Source organism: Silurus meridionalis, chromosome 15, assembly GCF_014805685.1.
Source record: "Silurus meridionalis isolate SWU-2019-XX chromosome 15, ASM1480568v1, whole genome shotgun sequence".
NCBI classification, from domain to species: Eukaryota; Metazoa; Chordata; class Actinopteri; order Siluriformes; family Siluridae; genus Silurus; species Silurus meridionalis.
Genome location: NC_060898.1, coordinates 11670853 through 11688730, shown reverse-complemented (window position 1 = coordinate 11688730; position 17878 = coordinate 11670853). Strand labels below are relative to the sequence as shown.

The 17878-nt window shown below is 34.3% G+C and overlaps 1 protein-coding gene across 1 annotated transcript; it reads left to right on the top strand.

The window, feature by feature from the left end:
- The first annotated feature begins 1563 nt into the window (after nt 1-1563).
- Nucleotides 1564-17529, top strand: c7b (complement component 7b). Its single transcript, XM_046867087.1, has 18 exons — nt 1564-1664; nt 2930-2994; nt 3265-3340; nt 3435-3576; nt 4367-4511; nt 5285-5423; nt 5853-5987; nt 7908-8151; nt 8613-8726; nt 8812-8978; nt 9952-10180; nt 10840-11011; nt 11093-11180; nt 11290-11422; nt 12591-12779; nt 13744-13831; nt 16746-16927; nt 17242-17529. The coding sequence occupies exons 1-18, from the start codon at nt 1659-1661 to the stop codon at nt 17409-17411; spliced, it is 2484 nt and encodes an 827-aa protein (XP_046723043.1). The 5' UTR covers nt 1564-1658; the 3' UTR covers nt 17412-17529.
- Nucleotides 17530-17878: the final 349 nt, after the last annotated feature.

Here is a 17878-nt window from a genome sequence, read left to right as displayed (position 1 = left end):
GATGAGAAGAATTCTTACTTCAAAAATTAAAAAAGCATTATTCTGTAATTAGCAAAACACACAGACACACAAATAAAATAAACAAAACCACACCTATTATTTAGCCAGAGAGCAATATTGTAGATAATCCAAATATTGAATTTAGAAGGTTTCATTTTGAAGACCGTGATACCATTGCCAAACTCTACAAAATGTATTTTTAATTATAACTGTAGACAGTTAAAGCATTTTTATCTTGGAAAAAAAAAAAAAAAAAAAAAAAAAAAGTATGTAGTGTACAACACTGTTTAAATACAGTGGTTAATTGATAAGTGGCCAAATTAATTTAAATTTGAAACATTTTAATAACGTTTTGTAATAATTAGTATACTGCTCAATTTGTCCACACTTAGCATTGGAACATTACAGGAGTAAAGAAATGAAATGAAATGAAATGAAATGAAATGAAATGAAATGATATGAATAGTTAATTATGAGTTTGGCCACTAGGTGCCAGTGTAGTCTTATTTGTATATGCTTATTTTAAGGTGTGTAAACCAAAGCTTTTGGTTTAAACGCACATAATCAGACGTTCCTTACTTTTTATGAACAAAATATTTGAAATGAACAAAATATTTAAAATGAACAGATAATGTAAAAAAACGTATGGACAGATATTTTAAGTTTGTTGTTGTTGTTTTTTCTGTTAAGACTGCAATATAGAAAAAACTAGCTAGTAGAAGTTGTCCTGGAACATGAAGTGTAGCTAATACATTTATTAATATGAACATATGACAGTACCTAATTGCCTAGCAAGGGTCATGATGGTATTAGGTATTAGGCAACAGTACTGAAGACAGGCCTAAACAAACAATTGCAAATACAGTAATATAACATTCATAAAACAACAAACAAATACATTTAAATTGAACAGATAACTATATCTAAACTGATACACATGCAGATATAAGATATATAGTTGTTTAGAAAGTTAGAAAGTTTCAACAGAAGAGTCCAAAAGGAAATCATGCTAGAAGGAGGGGTTTTTTAGTTTCTTGACTGAAGGTCATTAGCAATGTTCTTAAAACACAAGGACACATCATTCTGAGGGTTTTTTTGTTTGTTTGTTTTTTTGTTTGTTTGTTTGTTTGTTAGTTTGTTTGTCAGTGAACAGCCTGATCAAAACACTATTTGACTTGGATCCAATATGAAACACATTTCTATCTTATTTCTTCATAAACCGGCCTAAGATTCAGTGAATGCACTGGAGACCAGTGTTCTGTCGAAAAAGCTGACCCCATTAACAGTTTGTGACTTCTCATCCATTAAAAAACAATTATTGCACAAGCCTCTGTAGCTCATAGATCTGGCAGTTCCAAACTTTTTAGGGGAAAAACATTAGTTTGCCACATTGTTCATGTTGCTAAACAAGTACAGCAGTTAGTGAACTGGAAATTACATCTGATGTAGGAGATCAGATTGTGAAAACACATTGGTGCTCTTCCAGAAGAAAAAAAAAAGGCAAACTAAAGATAAAAGCACATTTGTGCAGAAAAACAGCCCTTAGGTTGAGTAAGTGTAGGGAATCACTGGATTGAGTAATCTCTGAGCAGGAGCTATTATATGAGCACGGCCTTTTTCTGCTTTAGCCAGATAACTGCGTCAGTCAGGCCTCTAGCATGAAGGTAAGCACTAATCTCCAGCCACTATGCTGGGTAAAATAATGTAAGAAAATTATTAACCTAATTTTTTAAAAGTAGTAGTAACAGTAGTTGACAGTAGCTATAATTCAAATCACGGTGTTTTTTCTTTTTCTTTTTTTGTTTCTATAGTAATGGCTCATTTACAAGGACCTCATATTTTAAAACAAATACCAAAATAGCATTATATATTTAATACAAATTAAAAACAATTGTTTTTCAGCCCATGATAATGTATTAATCAAATAATTGTTATTTATAAAATAAATAATTGTTAAACTGGTGAAGGTTTCTTTGAGGTTTTTTTTTTATTTCAATGTCTTTTGAAAGGTTCTTGTAGCAGAATTAATTGAATTTGATTCATTTTTTATTTGCATAGTGCTTTTAACAATTCACATTGTCTCAAAGCAGTGTTAAAGAGATCAATTAAAGCTGTAACAATTCTGACACAGGAAGTAGATTGTCGGGGCAAAAGCAGGTGTACGTTGTATTTGTATTTTTTAATTATTTTGCAAATATAAGATAACAGGTGATTTTATTTTATACAGAGATATTATCTTAATAAATCGTATCAATTTAAAAACCCGGTGAATGTCCAGTTTTTTTTTTTTTTTTTGGAGGAAAGCACTTCTGGGAGGAAATAAAGAAATGCATCACATTCTCTCCAAATGAATTAATTAGATGAATCAATTGCTAAAATTGGCATAAAGATGACATAAAAAGAATAATGTGGGAGTTGTACACACAAACCTACTTTAAAATACATGAAATCTAGTTGATGTTTAATTCTGTGTAATTTTTTAGCTGCAAAAATGACAGTAAAAGTTAGAAAGAATTCAGCCACAGCCATCCTTTTTATTATGGTTTTCTACCAGTTAGTGCTTATTAGTTTCCTAGTTTTTTTGCATGTGGACTTTTCGCAAATCAAAGTCTCTCACTTAAATACATTTTTTGTGACAAACAAACAATAGAATGAAGCATTAGTGGAAAAAACGGCATGACTTCCAATTTTTTAGAAACAAATGTATATTACAGCAGCCTATTCATGAATTTTAACTGAGGTATAATTTAGATTATCTACCTCCACTATCACTGGTATATTTTCCCTGTTCATATTTCATTTTGGTCAATCCTAATGCTTTTATTAATAAGCACTGTGGATATATTTGCTCATGATTTATACTAAAAGACTTAAAGTTTCACTTTAAGTTTCACTTTGTGTGGTTACATAACTTGTGTCTTTTTTTCAGAAACTGTTGCTATCTGCCACTTTATCCTGCCTGTTAATCCTGCTCACATGCTTTTCACATATTAGGTAGGTTAAGAAAAGCAGTTCTGTAAACCTGATAAACAAGCTGCCTGTTTTAGGTTGCTCCTTTAGGTAGATCGGTCTGCCAACCTTGTAGCACCAATGCAAAGTTATTAAATCGAGGACATCTATTATCTCTTGTAATACATTTGGAATAACATTTGTTTCTATTATTTGTGTAAAACATGTAATTGCATTTATTCACATTCATGACTGTTGAACAGTCTGTAAAATGATCACATGGTGGCTGAATCATGATTGTATTTGCTCTGACAGATGTGAGCAGCCAGTAAACTGCGTATGGGGAGCTTATGGAACCTGGTCAGAGTGTGATGGCTGCACCAAAACACAAGTAGACAGATACATGTGGACTTTGAAATGACTACATAAAAGCTTCAATACCTATGAAATATTTTTACTAATATATATTTTTTGGCTTCTCTTAGGTTAGAGCTCGTGTGATACAAGTTTTTTCTCAGTTTGGTGGGAGTGTTTGCTCAGGGGAAGCCATTCAAAGACAAGCATGCGTGCCTACTAAAAGCTGTCCCCTGGAAGCAGGATGTGGATCTCGATTCCGCTGCACTTCTGGTACTTAGCCTTGCAAATTTGACCCTTCAAAATAAAATGTTTGGCCCAAACAAGTTTGACAAATTTTCCCCTTACATCAAGCAGTAAGCAGTTAATCAGAAATGTCACTGTAGAGAGCTTTTTGGCTAAGGAAGAGAAAAGAGGGGGAACGGGCCACAGTTCACATTTTTCAGTGACTTTTTTTTTTTCGACACACATGCACGCACCCAGTTATTTGTGTACGTCTCTCTTTTTATCTTTTTTTTCTGAAGCTTCTCTCTAATTTAGTTTTTTCATCTTTCTTGCTTACTAAGACAGAGATCAGTAATTAGTCAAAAACTAACAAACTATACTAAACAACTATAAAAAAGGAAATTTTTCCAAGAAGTGGTGTAAAAAAGTGTTTGCTGATTTTTTTTTTTTTTTTTTCATCTTTGTCACACTTTAATGTTTCAAATCATCAAACTAATTTAAATATTAGTAAAAGATAACACAAGTGAACACATCCTGCAGTTTTGAAATTAAGGTTTTTATTATTGAGGGAAAACAAAATCCAAAACTACATGGCCCTGTGTGAAAATGGGTTTGTTCACACCACTGTATAACATTCCATTATTCTGTTTCATTTTGATTACATCAGAGATCTAAATCTATAGAACCTAAAGTCAGATTGAGCTTGCAGATTATTAATTGTATTTATAACAAGGAGGAGAATTGTGTACATAGAATATTCCCTTAAAGATCATTAGTTTAACATCATCTCTGTCACCCTTTTCCCCCCAACCCCCTTCTCTTTGTGATATGTGTGTAGGTCAGTGTATCAGCTCCACTCTGGTGTGTAATGGGGATCATGACTGCCAGGAGGATAATTTAGATGAGCAGCACTGTACACAGTCCAACACTATCGTGTGTAACTTGCATAAGCCTCCCCCCAATTCTGATATGACTGGACGCGGGTAAGCAGAGGTGGGAAGTAACGAAGGAGAAATACTTCGTTACTGTACTTAAGTAGATTTTTCTGATATCAGCACTTCACTTCATTATTTACTTTTACTCAGCACATTTTACACAAATATCTGTACTTTCTACTGCTTACATTTTTAAAACAGGTTTGTTACTTTAGTTTTAATCTATTTGGTGACATGATCAATATTTTTTCTTCTCACTGCATGCCGTTTTCAAACAATCAACCTATTTCAATCTATCACTGGTGAATCATTTTCTGGCTCTCACACACCACAGATTTAGGCTAGTTTATGAAACTAACAATAAGGCATAGGGCAACAAGAAATATGGGGTTGCGGTGGATGAGACAGAGGATGTCAGTGGTGTAAACATGACTGAGAACAGAGACATTTCTTATCACCTGATCATCATCATCATCTTTTCTCTGCTTGTGGTTTATTAATTTTTTTTGTAATAATATATTAATTTGTGCTGTGAAAATGCAAGTTCATTTTAACCGCACTAATTTTACTTAAAAATACTTGAAAAAAATAACAAAACCCAAGACATCTTGGTCCAGACAACTGCCCTTCTATTTCTTTGATCTTCTATATGAGTAGGAGAATGCTTACATTTCTAGTCTATCCTAATCACATATGAGTGAATGGGGGATTAAAATGGTAAAAAATGCAGAAGCAATCCTATGAAGCCTGAGCTTCGCATGTGCGATTCATGTCATTTATAATGTATTCTTATATTGTGTTTTTGCTCTTGTATTCTACAGGGTTAACGTGTTGACAGGAAAACTGAAAGCTAATGTTATTAACACTCGCAGCTTTGGTGGCCAGTGCAGAAAAGTGTTTAGTGGGGATCACAGTGACTTTTACAGACTCCCACAGAGTATCCTCAGATACAATTTTCAGGTGAGCAAGAGCATGCATAAAGGATTCATTGTATAAAGAAATTGTATCTATTAGGCATGTAAGAATAAGAGACACACTATTCTGTGCACATTTAATGGTGAACAGAGTTGCCTAAAGTTGATGATATTAGTTTGCCATGACATAAATTGGGCTGATATAATATTCAAATAGTACGGCAACTTTATTAGGTATGTCAGGTTTCTTTAAAATCTGTTTCCTGTAGGAGGTTTACAAATCAGTGACACTTTACTCGTTGTGTTCATAAGTTTAAATAACCTACACAGCATATTTGTGGAACTAACTATTTTGTAATTAGTTATATCAGTATATAAATGTTAACATTATATAAAGTTCCAGCTATAAAATCACGTTATTATCTTATAGGTTGTATAAGATAACTCTTTACAAGAATCTTTACACTTTAATCAGGTGGCTGTTGACAATGACTTTAGTGATGAGTTCTACAACAGCTCCTGGTCCTACATCGAACATGTAGAGCGGCGAAAAAAAATCAGAGGAGGCCATGATCACAAAACCTTCCACAAGGAACTGAAAAGGAACAAGGTAAGATTTAGCTCTGACTTATTCAATTTACTGAACTGACAATACAATGACATTTTTACAGCATTTTACAACATTTACAGTATTTTAGATTTTAATTTTTTCTTTAAATTATACCCTTGGGGTTAAACTTTATTATTATTTTAAAAAAACCAAAACCAAAAACATTTATTTATTGATTGAATGATCGTGAATAATTTGATTAGTTGTACTAATCCATTAGAAATATTTTCAATATTTAATATACCTCTGATGATTTCAATTAATATGTGCCATTAAGGCTACTGCTTTTATTTGTCTACACCTCCAATAAACTCCTTAATTGAAACAAAGCAGCTCGTTTATGAAATGTAATCACAGTTGTCACAGTCAGATGTGGGAAGTAATGAAGAACAAATACTAGATTTTTTTACTTTAATTTTACTTTACTTCAATATGTATTTTTCATGCAAAGTAAATCTTTTACACACATATCTGTACTTTCTAATTCTTAAATTTTCAAACCATATTTGATTTGTTTTATGCTGGAAGCCCTTCTTAATGCAACCCTCCCCATTTATCCAGGCTTGGGACCGGCACTAAGAGTGCACTGGCTTGTGCAACACTAATGGTTGGGTTAGAAAGAAGGAGAAGCACAGGGTGATGTTTAAGAGCGGAGGAAGTTGCACACAGGTGGACTATATTCTATTCAGGGAGATTGGGGACTGTAATGTGTTGGCAGGAGACAGTGTAGCTAGACAGCATCAGATGGAGGATTGCAGGGCGGTTATGGAGTAGAAGATAAATAAGAGAGTGAGGACTGAAAAAAGAATAAGATGGTGGAAATGGAAGGAGGAAGACTGTAGTGTGAGATTCAGGAAAGAGGTCTGAAAGGGGCTTCGTGGGTGGTTTGAAGAGGTGCTGGATTACTGGGCAACTACTGCAGAAATGATAAGGGAGATAACTAGGAAGGTACTTGGTGTAGCATCTGGAAAGAAAAAGAAAGACAAAGAAATGTGTTGGTGAAATAAGAAAGTACAGGAAAGCATAGGGAAAAAAGGTTGTGCTGTACATATACTACATATTGGGGAATAAAAGTCAGTAGGAGTAACACAGAGTACATGTGTGTGAATGAGAGTGAGGGCAGTGGAGTGGTACAGTTGCAGGAAGAAGAGGTGGTGAAGGTGGATGGGTTTAAGTACCTGGGGGTCAACAGTGCAAAGTAATGGAGAGTGTTAGAGGTGTGATGAAAAGAGTGCAGGCAGGGTGGAGTGGGTGGAGAAGATTGGCAGAAGTGATTTGTGATAGATGAGTATATGCAAGAGTGAAAGGGAAAGTTTATAGGACTGAATACATTATATAACAAAATTTGTAATTCTTTTGTATTATATATTAATATGATGTGAGGTACAGTTACCCACATGACACTAAAACAGGTAGTACTAATGGCTTCTTTTTATTTAAATGCATGTCAGAGCTCATACTTTTTTACTTTCACTTGAATGAAAAACTGTAGTCAATACTTTAACTTTTAACAGAGTCATTTAAAACATGAGTATTTCTACTTCTACTTGAATGAAGGATGTGTGTACTTTTGCCATCTCTGGTCACAGTTATTCAAAGCTGTATACTATTAGGAAAATAAAGGCTACATCTAACACCCTAAAGAATATCCAACTTTTTATAAACCTTCAAGGAACCCTTTCTAGAGGTGAACAATCCATCATCATATTATTGAGAAAGGTTGAAAATTCGATTAACTGGAAGGTTCTAGTGAACATTATCTTACTATACAATGCAAATTTTATGCAGCTTTAAATCTGCTCAGCTGGTCTCACTCTGGATGCATAACTACATAACTAAATTCCTGATTTGCAAAAACAAATGACTTCCTGTAAGTACTAATGATAAAAAGGAACATAAAATCTGATGTGCTTTTTGCAGGCTTACCAACTCTTGATTATCAAGAACGAGGTGGAAGTGGCTCAGTTCCAGAACAATATCCCAGATTACCTGCCGCTCTCTGAGGAGTTTTGGAGAGCTCTATCTGCTCTGCCTAATACATATGATCCTGCTGCCTACCGTTCACTTCTGCAGCTCTACGGCACACATTACATGACTGAGGGCTCTTTGGGTGGAGAGTACCAGGTCCTGCTGGAGTTTGACTCCAAGTTTATGAGTGAGATGAGTACGTGTTATTTTACCTAAATCTGTTTTCTTTTTCTTTTTTTTTTTTAAAGGTGAAGGGTGTGAAATGTCTGTAGCTAAAAACCAACTCCCAAGATCTTGTGTTCTTGTGTTCTCACTCTCATAAATCAACCTTTTTAATGAAATTATATTTTATTAAACACTGTATATTCTTTAAAGGCTATATGTAGAACCAGATAAGAAAGGGTTTCCTAATTAGAAATGCAGGAATGTATGGAAAAAAAGAAAAAAAAAATGTAATTGTAGACTGTAATCAAAGGTGCTAAAATCTTTGACACACTTTGACATTAATAAATAAATGATTTTATAGCACACGTTGAATTATCAAACCTGCTTTTATAGAAATCATATTCTTATAACAACATGCCCCCAATTGTTTTATTCATTAAAAAGCCTGATTGTTCTATTGTGAAGTTTGTATTTTTCTGTTTAAAAATGCAGATCAAGAAGATATCGACTTTCACAAATGTATCACCCGTGTCAAGAGACGCCTGTTCAGAAAGAAGACAACAACCAAGTGTGAGAAATTGATCCAGACAATTAAGAGCTACAATGGTTACTATATTTCTTTTTATCCACTACATTCCACAATTCAATTTGAAATCTGCTACATATGTGAATGTTTAAATGTTCTTAACAGAGCAAAGCAGCCAGAATATGCCAGTGAACATCAATGTAATTGGAGGGTATTCCACTTATATTGCTGGTTTACGCATTCTGGACCTGGAGAACCCTGAGCAGAACCATGCCATGTATGCTAAATGGGCTGGCTCAGTCAAGGACTTTCCACAGGTGATCAAACAGAAGGTATGTCAAAGCAAATTAATAAAGTTACCAAAGATATAATTAATACAATTTGTATTCAATAACACTATATATAACTTTACAATACAATATAAAGTTTATAACCTTAGGTAACTAGGCACAAATACAAATAAGTAAATTAGTAGCACATTTTATCTAGAGCAACTTTTAACTACATTTATTTCATTTATACAACTTAGTAGTTAAAGGGTTAATGTCCTTTCTCAAAGCAAACTTGGCAGTCATGGGATTTGATCTCATGACCTTCTAATTAGTAGTCCAATATCTTCACCTGTATACTACAAAAAACACACTTTTGTCCTATTCTTAGAGGAATATCATTAATAAATCAGTAGTTGTTCAGAAGTTACTATATAAGATATAGTTAACTTGTAGTTGTGCAGGAAAAATGTTTGTAAATCTTAGTACTTAAAAGGAATAAGACACATGCTGAAAACTAGTTCCTGTATTTTAATATGAAATGTATAACAGGATTAGCTAACCTTAATGAATCATATTATAATATTTTTTTACAATGATCTACAAATTAAAACTTTACTTAGAAATGTAAAGAAAAAACTATGCTATTAACCTCTCAGTAGTTTAATAACCAAATTGATGAATGCACTTTGACATTTGGCAGACTTTATGGATTTTATGAAGAATGTGCATTGGATTGCAGGGAAGCAAAAAAATAAACTGACAGTATGCAAAAGCTGTTCATGAGCTATAAAGAGGATGTAGGCAGTCTTAAAGACATAGGAAAGAAACCTGCAAAGTTTTGAACTTTGTTTCATTAAAAATATTTGAGAATACTACATATTATGTGTTTTGCACTATACATTCGATTTCTTTCTCTTCTTTATTTGTGCTATGAGTATAACTTTTGCACTCTACTAAAATCTTTATTTTGTATGGAAAGATCTAGACCATCCCAACAGATTATATGCATAAGTTTTTGTCGTAATATTTTTAGCTGAGGCCAATCTATGAACTGGTGAAGGAGGTATCATGCGCACAGCTGAAGAAGCTACACCTGAAGAGGGCGTTGGAGGCCTATCTTGAGGAAGAAAACCCATGCCACTGCAGGCCATGCCAAAACAATGGCAGGCCTGTGCTAAGTGATGGCGTGTGTACCTGTGTGTGCAAACCCGACACCAGCGGCACATCCTGCCAGAACGGCCATGTCCTTGGAGAACAGCTAGGTACAGCTGAGTGTATTATCAAAATCAAATAAAATAAAATTTTATTTGTCACATACGCATACATACAGAGAACGACATGCAGTGAAATGCTTTATACGACTGTCCGACATGAGAGAATAGGATGGAGAAAAAAATAAAACAAAGAAAAAAGAAGGCAGATAAATAAAGAGAATAAACTATGTAAAATATAAAAGATATAAAGATATATATAGGAAAAAGTGTATATACAAGGTATTGTTATGAATACAAGATATGCTTATGTAATACTGTATATTATACAGACTCAGACATGAGTCAATTTGTTGAGATCTTGATTCATTCTTAATGTAGTGATTCATTTCCTATAACTGCATTTCTGATGGTAATGCAGCACATTCACAAGGACTTACATGTGTTTTCATTTAACCGAGAAAAATCATTGATGATAATAAAAGAAGATGAACTATTATGGAGGGAGTCTTAAAAATTGTAATTGTTGCTATAAATGTATATAAAGTAGGACTGACTTTTTTTTTCTTAATTGGTGCAAAACTGTTGTGGTATGAAAAGAATAATCACATGCTGGAGATGTGAGGTTAAAGAAAAATATTAACAACAGTGTATGTTTCATGACACCATACAGTAACTGATTGTCATTGAACATTGCTATTATTTTACAGGAGTGGTTCATGGTGGTTGGAATTGCTGGTCATCCTGGGGAACTTGTTCTCAGGGTCAGAATTCAAGGACTCGCACATGTAATAATCCTGTACCAAAAAATGGAGGCAAGCATTGTGTAGGCCCTTCCATTGAGCACAAAGCCTGTGAGGACCCGGATCTTGACCACTTAAAGTATGATGCTGAAAAAATACAATTGTTGTACTATCATATTTATACTATCATCTTTAGCCTAATGACATAAATACATTTTAGATTTATGGAGCCACATTGCTTTGATCCAACCCTGACCCCGGTGAAGTCCTGCAAGGTTCCACCACCTTTACCAAATGGGTTTGTTTTGGTGAGGTTATCTAATTGTTATAATTTAACATGATATTTCTGTAAACAAATTGGCAAACTGGCTCACTCGATACTCATTTTCTTTTTTATTATTTGTTGTCCATGTTCAGAGCCCTACAGATGTTTATGCAGTTGGCAGTAAGATTGAATACACCTGCATTGAGGGGTATCACCTTGTTGGGGATTCTGTTGCTGAATGTACAGGGAGCCTGAACTGGAGAAGAGGACGCATGGAGTGCAAGAGTAAGTCATATAAACCTCAGTAGATTTTTGAAAGGTATTCAGTATTTTAGATTATTTAAGTCTACAATAAACTTCAAATGTATCAAATTTGGGTTTCAGATCAGCAAATTAAGTCACCAGGGAGATGGTGAATCTAATTGCACTGTTAAAAGTAAAGAAAAAGAAAGATAAAACAGCAAACATCAAGTTGTAAAAGTTAGTCAGTTGAATTTTTTCCCAAAACTAAACAACAAAAATCTCCTTAGAAAGGTGATCCAACACAGAAAAAACCCACAACAACAAACTGTTCAACAGGCTAGAAATGGCAACGGTTACTTCTAAGGGACATGAAAAATTGGCCTTAGGACAACTAAAAACAGAGCCAGGAAACTAGGAACCAGGCCAACTTAAATACACACAGGAAAATGAAATACAGTTGGCAATAATAACACTATTGACAGGCAGAGGAAAGAATGACATGGGAAACAATGAGAATATCTAGTAGTAGAAACAAAACAATAAAACCAGAATATGGACACAAATAAGTGCAAAACTTGTATACATTTTATTTTAATGCAAATCTATTGAATATAATGTCAGTGTTCCTCTTTTTTATTCCAATATTTGAATTTATATGACCACACAACACAATTCTGGATTCTGATTGCTCAGTAGATTAGTTTTCAATAGATGAAGACCTGACAATAGTGCAGCTGCAAGTCACAGGTGATGGTATTTATTGTATATCCTTGGCAAATATGCCATAAAAACATATAAACACAATATGTTTTCTGTAAGGAGACATTAATTTGGAATCTCCAGTAAGTAAATAAAAAAGGACATACTGTTATAGGACAATAATCAACTAACAGTAATAGTAACTCAGATTCATCAGTCAGTCAATTACTGGGGGAATTATTTTTGACATTATGCAAAATTTTCCTTTCCTTTTATTGCCTGATAAAAAACATAAGAAGTTAATAACTGAGACACTTGGACAAGTCTAAACCATATTGATGATTATTCCACATGTCCAGTTTCCATATGTAGTACAGCGAGAACCAAAATTATGATTTTGGTATGTATAGCCGTTTCAGAAATATTTCAGATTTACCCAAAAACAGTCCAACAGTGTATCAATCAAGTGCTTAATAACTTGTAACCATCTAACCTTTGTCCTGTGTACCAGGAAATTCATGTGATGCTCCACCACTCTCGAATCCTCTCATCGCCTCACCCTTGAAACAGACATATTCTATAGGAGAGACTGTGTCTTTGTCATGTCCCAATGGAATGCAGCTTGAAGGACAGAAGGGGATCATCTGCCGTTCTAGTCTCAGCTGGTCTCCAATACCCAACAACTTTAAATGCAATCCAGGTACAAACTCTTAATTTCCCAGCTATGGTAGAAGCCGAAAGAAAGTTTTTTTACTAGCTAAAACACTGAAAATCTATTTTAATCCAGTTTGGAAATAGTCCATTACAGAAGCCCTAAATCTAAAACACTTCAACAAGTGTGATTCAGAGCTTTTTTAGGAAAACGGAATGCAAAATAACAATTATTATTACCATATTAGATAAAGGGTTATATATAAAGTTAAAAAAAGTTAGTATACTGTGCTGGAATAATGAGCTATAACAGAAATGCATTTACCCTCAATTTTGTCTTGATGGCAAAATCAATGGCAAAATTAATGGCCCCACAACTCCTGCAAAGATAAACTGCATCGTGTATGTGTATGTGTGTAATGGATTAAGTGAAAAACAATTTAAAAAACATCCTTTGAAATTGGGAGGTTATTTTTAGTGTCTGTATACAGCAATTGCTACAGCTACTGTTGCTAACTGAGGCTAATTGAACCAGGATATTAACACTATAACAGTGAGGCTAACTAGCCTATTAGAATTAGTCATATCAAGTTAACCACATAAACTAGACACATTGGCTGTGCAGACAATTTTAACTATAGTCTTGTTTGGACAGCTGACCATGAGACAAGCAATCTATTTCCATTAGCAAAAAGAAAGTTCTTTTTGGAACAACAGTTTAGCCTGTCATCCCAAATTATAGGAAATAACAGTCAAACAAGACATATGCGCTATGCTCCCTTTAATGCTGGCCAAGTCAAGAGTGCAGCTGCTCTTTAAATGAAACAGACTTTTTATAAAACCGACTTGAATTGCAGAACATTTGTAAAATGTCATCAGTGTGAAAATCCTGATGAAACATACTGACTTCTTTGGTAACTCTGTTATTGTGCAATAATAAAAATATTAATAATAATAATAATAATAATAATATCCTCTAATTTTCTTACACTGACATGTTATGTGTGCTTTAGTGGTACAGGTAGGGTCCAGCCTGAGCTGCAAACCATGGGAGAAACCTGGGCGAAACCAGTGTGTGTGCAAAATGCCATATGAATGCGGGTAAGCTGGCTTATGGCTTCAGTTCATGTATCATTTTACATACACTGCAAAAAAGGCTTAGGCACACACATATTTTCATATTTTATTCAGTTAAAATTTTGCCTTTTGTTGGTTTGATTATATTTTTTTTGCATCACTGGATCAGTAAACAAGAGTATGTAATTTTTATTTTAGATTGTAGCCTCTCCATCACACACAAAGAAACTTTTCTGATTTTATTTATATAACATTGGCTTGTCAGATAATATAACATACTGCCAGAGATGGGAATTAATGAAGTACAAATATTTAGTACTGTTTTTAAGAAGATTTTTCTTTTTCGTACAACTTCTCCGTTTCAATTTACCACTCGTGTATCCTTTCCTGGCTATCACGCACCACAGACGTAGCCTAGCCTACATAGCTAACAACAAGCAAGACAGAAGGAAACAAGTATAGGGCCAACGTGGATGAGACAGTGGAAGTCAGTGATGTAAACATGATTGAGAACAGAGAGAGATATTAATGATCATCATCTTTTCTCTGCTTGTGTTCTATATGGTGCTTGTTGAGCCTGGATACATTCATTATATAACAAAATTAGAACTAGTTTGTATTAATATATTAAAATGATGTGAGATCCAGTTACCAGTGTGACTCTAAACAGGTAGTAGTAATGGCTTCTTTTTATTTAAGTACATGTCAGAGCCCAAACTTCTGTACTTTAAGCTGAGTGAAAAAGTGTAGTCAGTAATTTAATCTCTCGCTTTTTTATATATATATATATATATATATATATATATATATATATATATATATATATATATATATAGATATATAGATATATATATATATATCTCCACACACACACACACAATGGTGTGAACATTTTTTGCCTTCCCAGATTTTTTTTGCATATTTGTTACACTTTAATGTTTCAGATCATCAAACTATTTTAAATAATAGTAAAAGATAACACAAGTGGACACAACATGCAATTTTTATATGAAGGTTTTTATAATTGAGGGAAAACAAAATCCAAAACTAAATGGCCCTGTGTGTTTCTGGCTGAGAAAGAGAAAAGAGGGGGGATAGGCCACAGTTCACATAACAACGTAGATTTATTTGACTTCCAGGACATTTTTCAGTGACTTTTTTTTCTTTTTTCAACACACATGCATGCACCCAGTTATTTGTGTCCGTCTCTCTCTTTATCTTTTTTTCTCAAGCTTTTCTCTAATTTTTTTTTTTTCTCTTTCTTGCTTACTAAGACATAAATCAGTAATTAGTCAAAAACTAACAAACTATACTAAACAACTACAACAAAGGACATTTTTCCAAAAGTGGTGTAAAAAAGTGAAAAAGTTCCTGATTTCTTATTTTTTTGCATGTTTGTCACATTTTAATGTTTCAGATCATCAAACTAATTTAAATATTAGTAAAAGATACAACTAATAACTAACACAACATGCAGTTTTTAAATGAAGGTTTTTATTATTGAGGAAAAACAAAATCCAAAACTACATGGCCCTGTGTGAAAACGTGTTTGCCCCCTGTTAAAACTGTGGTTTATCACATCTGAGTTCAATTTCTCTATCCACACCCAGACCTGATTACTGCCACACCTGTTCGCAATCAAGTAATCTCTTAAAGAGGACCTGCCTGACAAAGTGAAGTAGACCAAAAGATCCTAAAAAGCTAAACATCATGCACAGATCCAAAAACAGAGTACATGTGTGTGAATGAGAGGGAGGGCAGTGGAGTAATGTGGTTGCAGGGAGAAGAGGTGGAGAAGGTGGAGGAGTTCAGGTACCTGGGGTCAACAGTGCAAAGTAATGAAAGTAATGGAGAGTGTGTTAGAGAAGTGAAGAAAAGACTGCAGGCAGGGTGGAGTGGGTGGAGAAGAGTGGCAGGAGTAATTTGTGATAGAAGGTATCTGCAAGAGTGAAAGGGAAAGTTTATAGGACTGTGGTGAGACCTGCGTTGTTGTATGGTTTAGAGACAGTGGCATTGAGTAAAAGACAGGAGGTGGAGCTGGAGGTAGCAAAGCTGAAGATGTTGAGGTTTTCTTTGGGAGTGACGATGATGGACAGGATTAGAAATAAGTTTATTAGAGGGACATCAATCATCACCAAGTTGCTCCTGGTGCAAGGCACTTCACCCTCTTTGCTCTAGTGGTGCTGTATCATGGCTGACCCCAGCTCTGACCCCAGAGCTAAAGTGACTAAAGTTGGTGGGATATGCGAAGAAAAAAACTAGGCAAAAAAAAAAAAACAACAAACACAGAGCTACTGGACGGTAAATAACTGGAAGAACGTTCTACAGATGAGTTCAAATTTGACATTGACATTTGAGATAACAGGAGATCGTATGCAAGTTGAAAAACAGGAGAGCAAATATTATCAGACTGCCCCACACCCACAGTCAAACATAGAGGTGTAAGCTTGTAGTTGCTTTGAGGTGGGAGAGGTTGGAGCTTTTTTCCATATGAAATATGGATATGAACATAAATGATATGAATACTGAACCAACATGCTATCATTCCATACTTTAACAACCTTGAAAGTTCATATGGACTGCAGCTAACTCAAACTAATGTTTACCATGCAATAAAGCAATGGCCTGAAGCATACATTTAAGCTGTATAAGCAAAGCGAACAGTCGGCTGGAGTGTTATCAATTATAGAATGGCCTGGCCATCCACCGCACCTAAATCCTATTGGACTCCTATTGCTCTGGGAATCACTGGATCTCTCTATAAACAAAATGAACATGCATGTGTCTCTTAAAAAACATAACAGACTAGTTGTTTCCAAACTTATGACAGGTGCTGTACCTGAGCAAAACACAGATTAATAAAATTTGTGAACTATTTCTTTATATATTGTATATGCAAAGTAAATCCTGTAATATTGCCTCCTGTCTCATTCCACAGGTCTTCATTGCAAGTGTGTGCCTCTGTGCGTCCTGGCCTGGTGAAACAAATGGGCTTGTGCCAGCTTGGTGCCCTGCAGTGTCTGGGCCGGAAATTCTCTCTGCTCCAGGACACTGCATGTGATTGGCCAGAGACTAAATTTACATCTTGTCAAGACTGCAAGCCATGGGAGGAGTGCAATGGTATGACATATTGATTAATATTTTTGGAATAAAACATATTGAACATGCTGTCATAAAAATATATATATATATAATTAATGAGCTAATGGTAGTCCTGGTGCTGACGTTAGTTGTCTTCCTATAACAGCACAGTCTAATATATTGCTCCTCTTATGCTACAATAATTTGCCAACATGTGTCACCTTATGTCTAGGCAGATTTGATCATTTAACAGTTCTTTATTATGATATATTATATTGAACACGCAGGTCTTGCACAACAGAGAGGTGTTTGTCTAAGACTTGTAAAGTTGAATATTTCTATGTTTTTTTCAGGTGTTGCATGTAATTGTAAGGACCCAGAAGATTGTTCAGAAGAACCTGCTCACCTTTGCGTGTCTGTGGAGAATGGCGACCATGAGTTAATGACTGAGTGTGAGGCTGGAGCTTGGAGGTGCTCAGGAAAAGATGTCAAAGTCATCAGCATTGGAAATTGTCAAAATTAAACAACTTCGGTGTAATCATTTTGTATGTTATTTCTACTGTTATTTAAAACACTGTGTGCCATGCTGTTTGTTTGCTTAAATGGCTGCAAATAAATTTGTTTTGTATTTCAGGACTAAATACAGTGTTCTGTATTTCTTCAGAATTGATTTCAAATCAATTACTCATCATTTAACCAATTATTAATTATAATTTGTAATAAGAAAATATGTCCATATTACATTAAGCTTACTTGTGTTTATGTGAGCCTGCACATAAGATCCCACTGGTTAATGTAATTGGCACATATGAATTATCTTTATTCTAACGTCTATATTTATTTATTTATTTTTATTTTAATTTACATAGAGAATATAATCAGACACAGTCTTTCATCATGACAGGTTACAAATGTAGGTCAGGAGACAAAATACACAAAACCAAAAGAATCTTTGTCCCATTACTTGCTAAACATTATAATTATAATTTA

Excerpts from the sequence above, each read along its gene's own strand:
- c7b (XM_046867087.1), top strand. Across the intron at positions 5,988-7,907 it reads AGGAACTGAAAAGGAACAAG|GCTTACCAACTCTTGATTAT; the intron begins GTAAGATTTAGC and ends TGCTTTTTGCAG. Across the intron at positions 11,181-11,289 it reads TACCAAATGGGTTTGTTTTG|AGCCCTACAGATGTTTATGC; the intron begins GTGAGGTTATCT and ends GTCCATGTTCAG.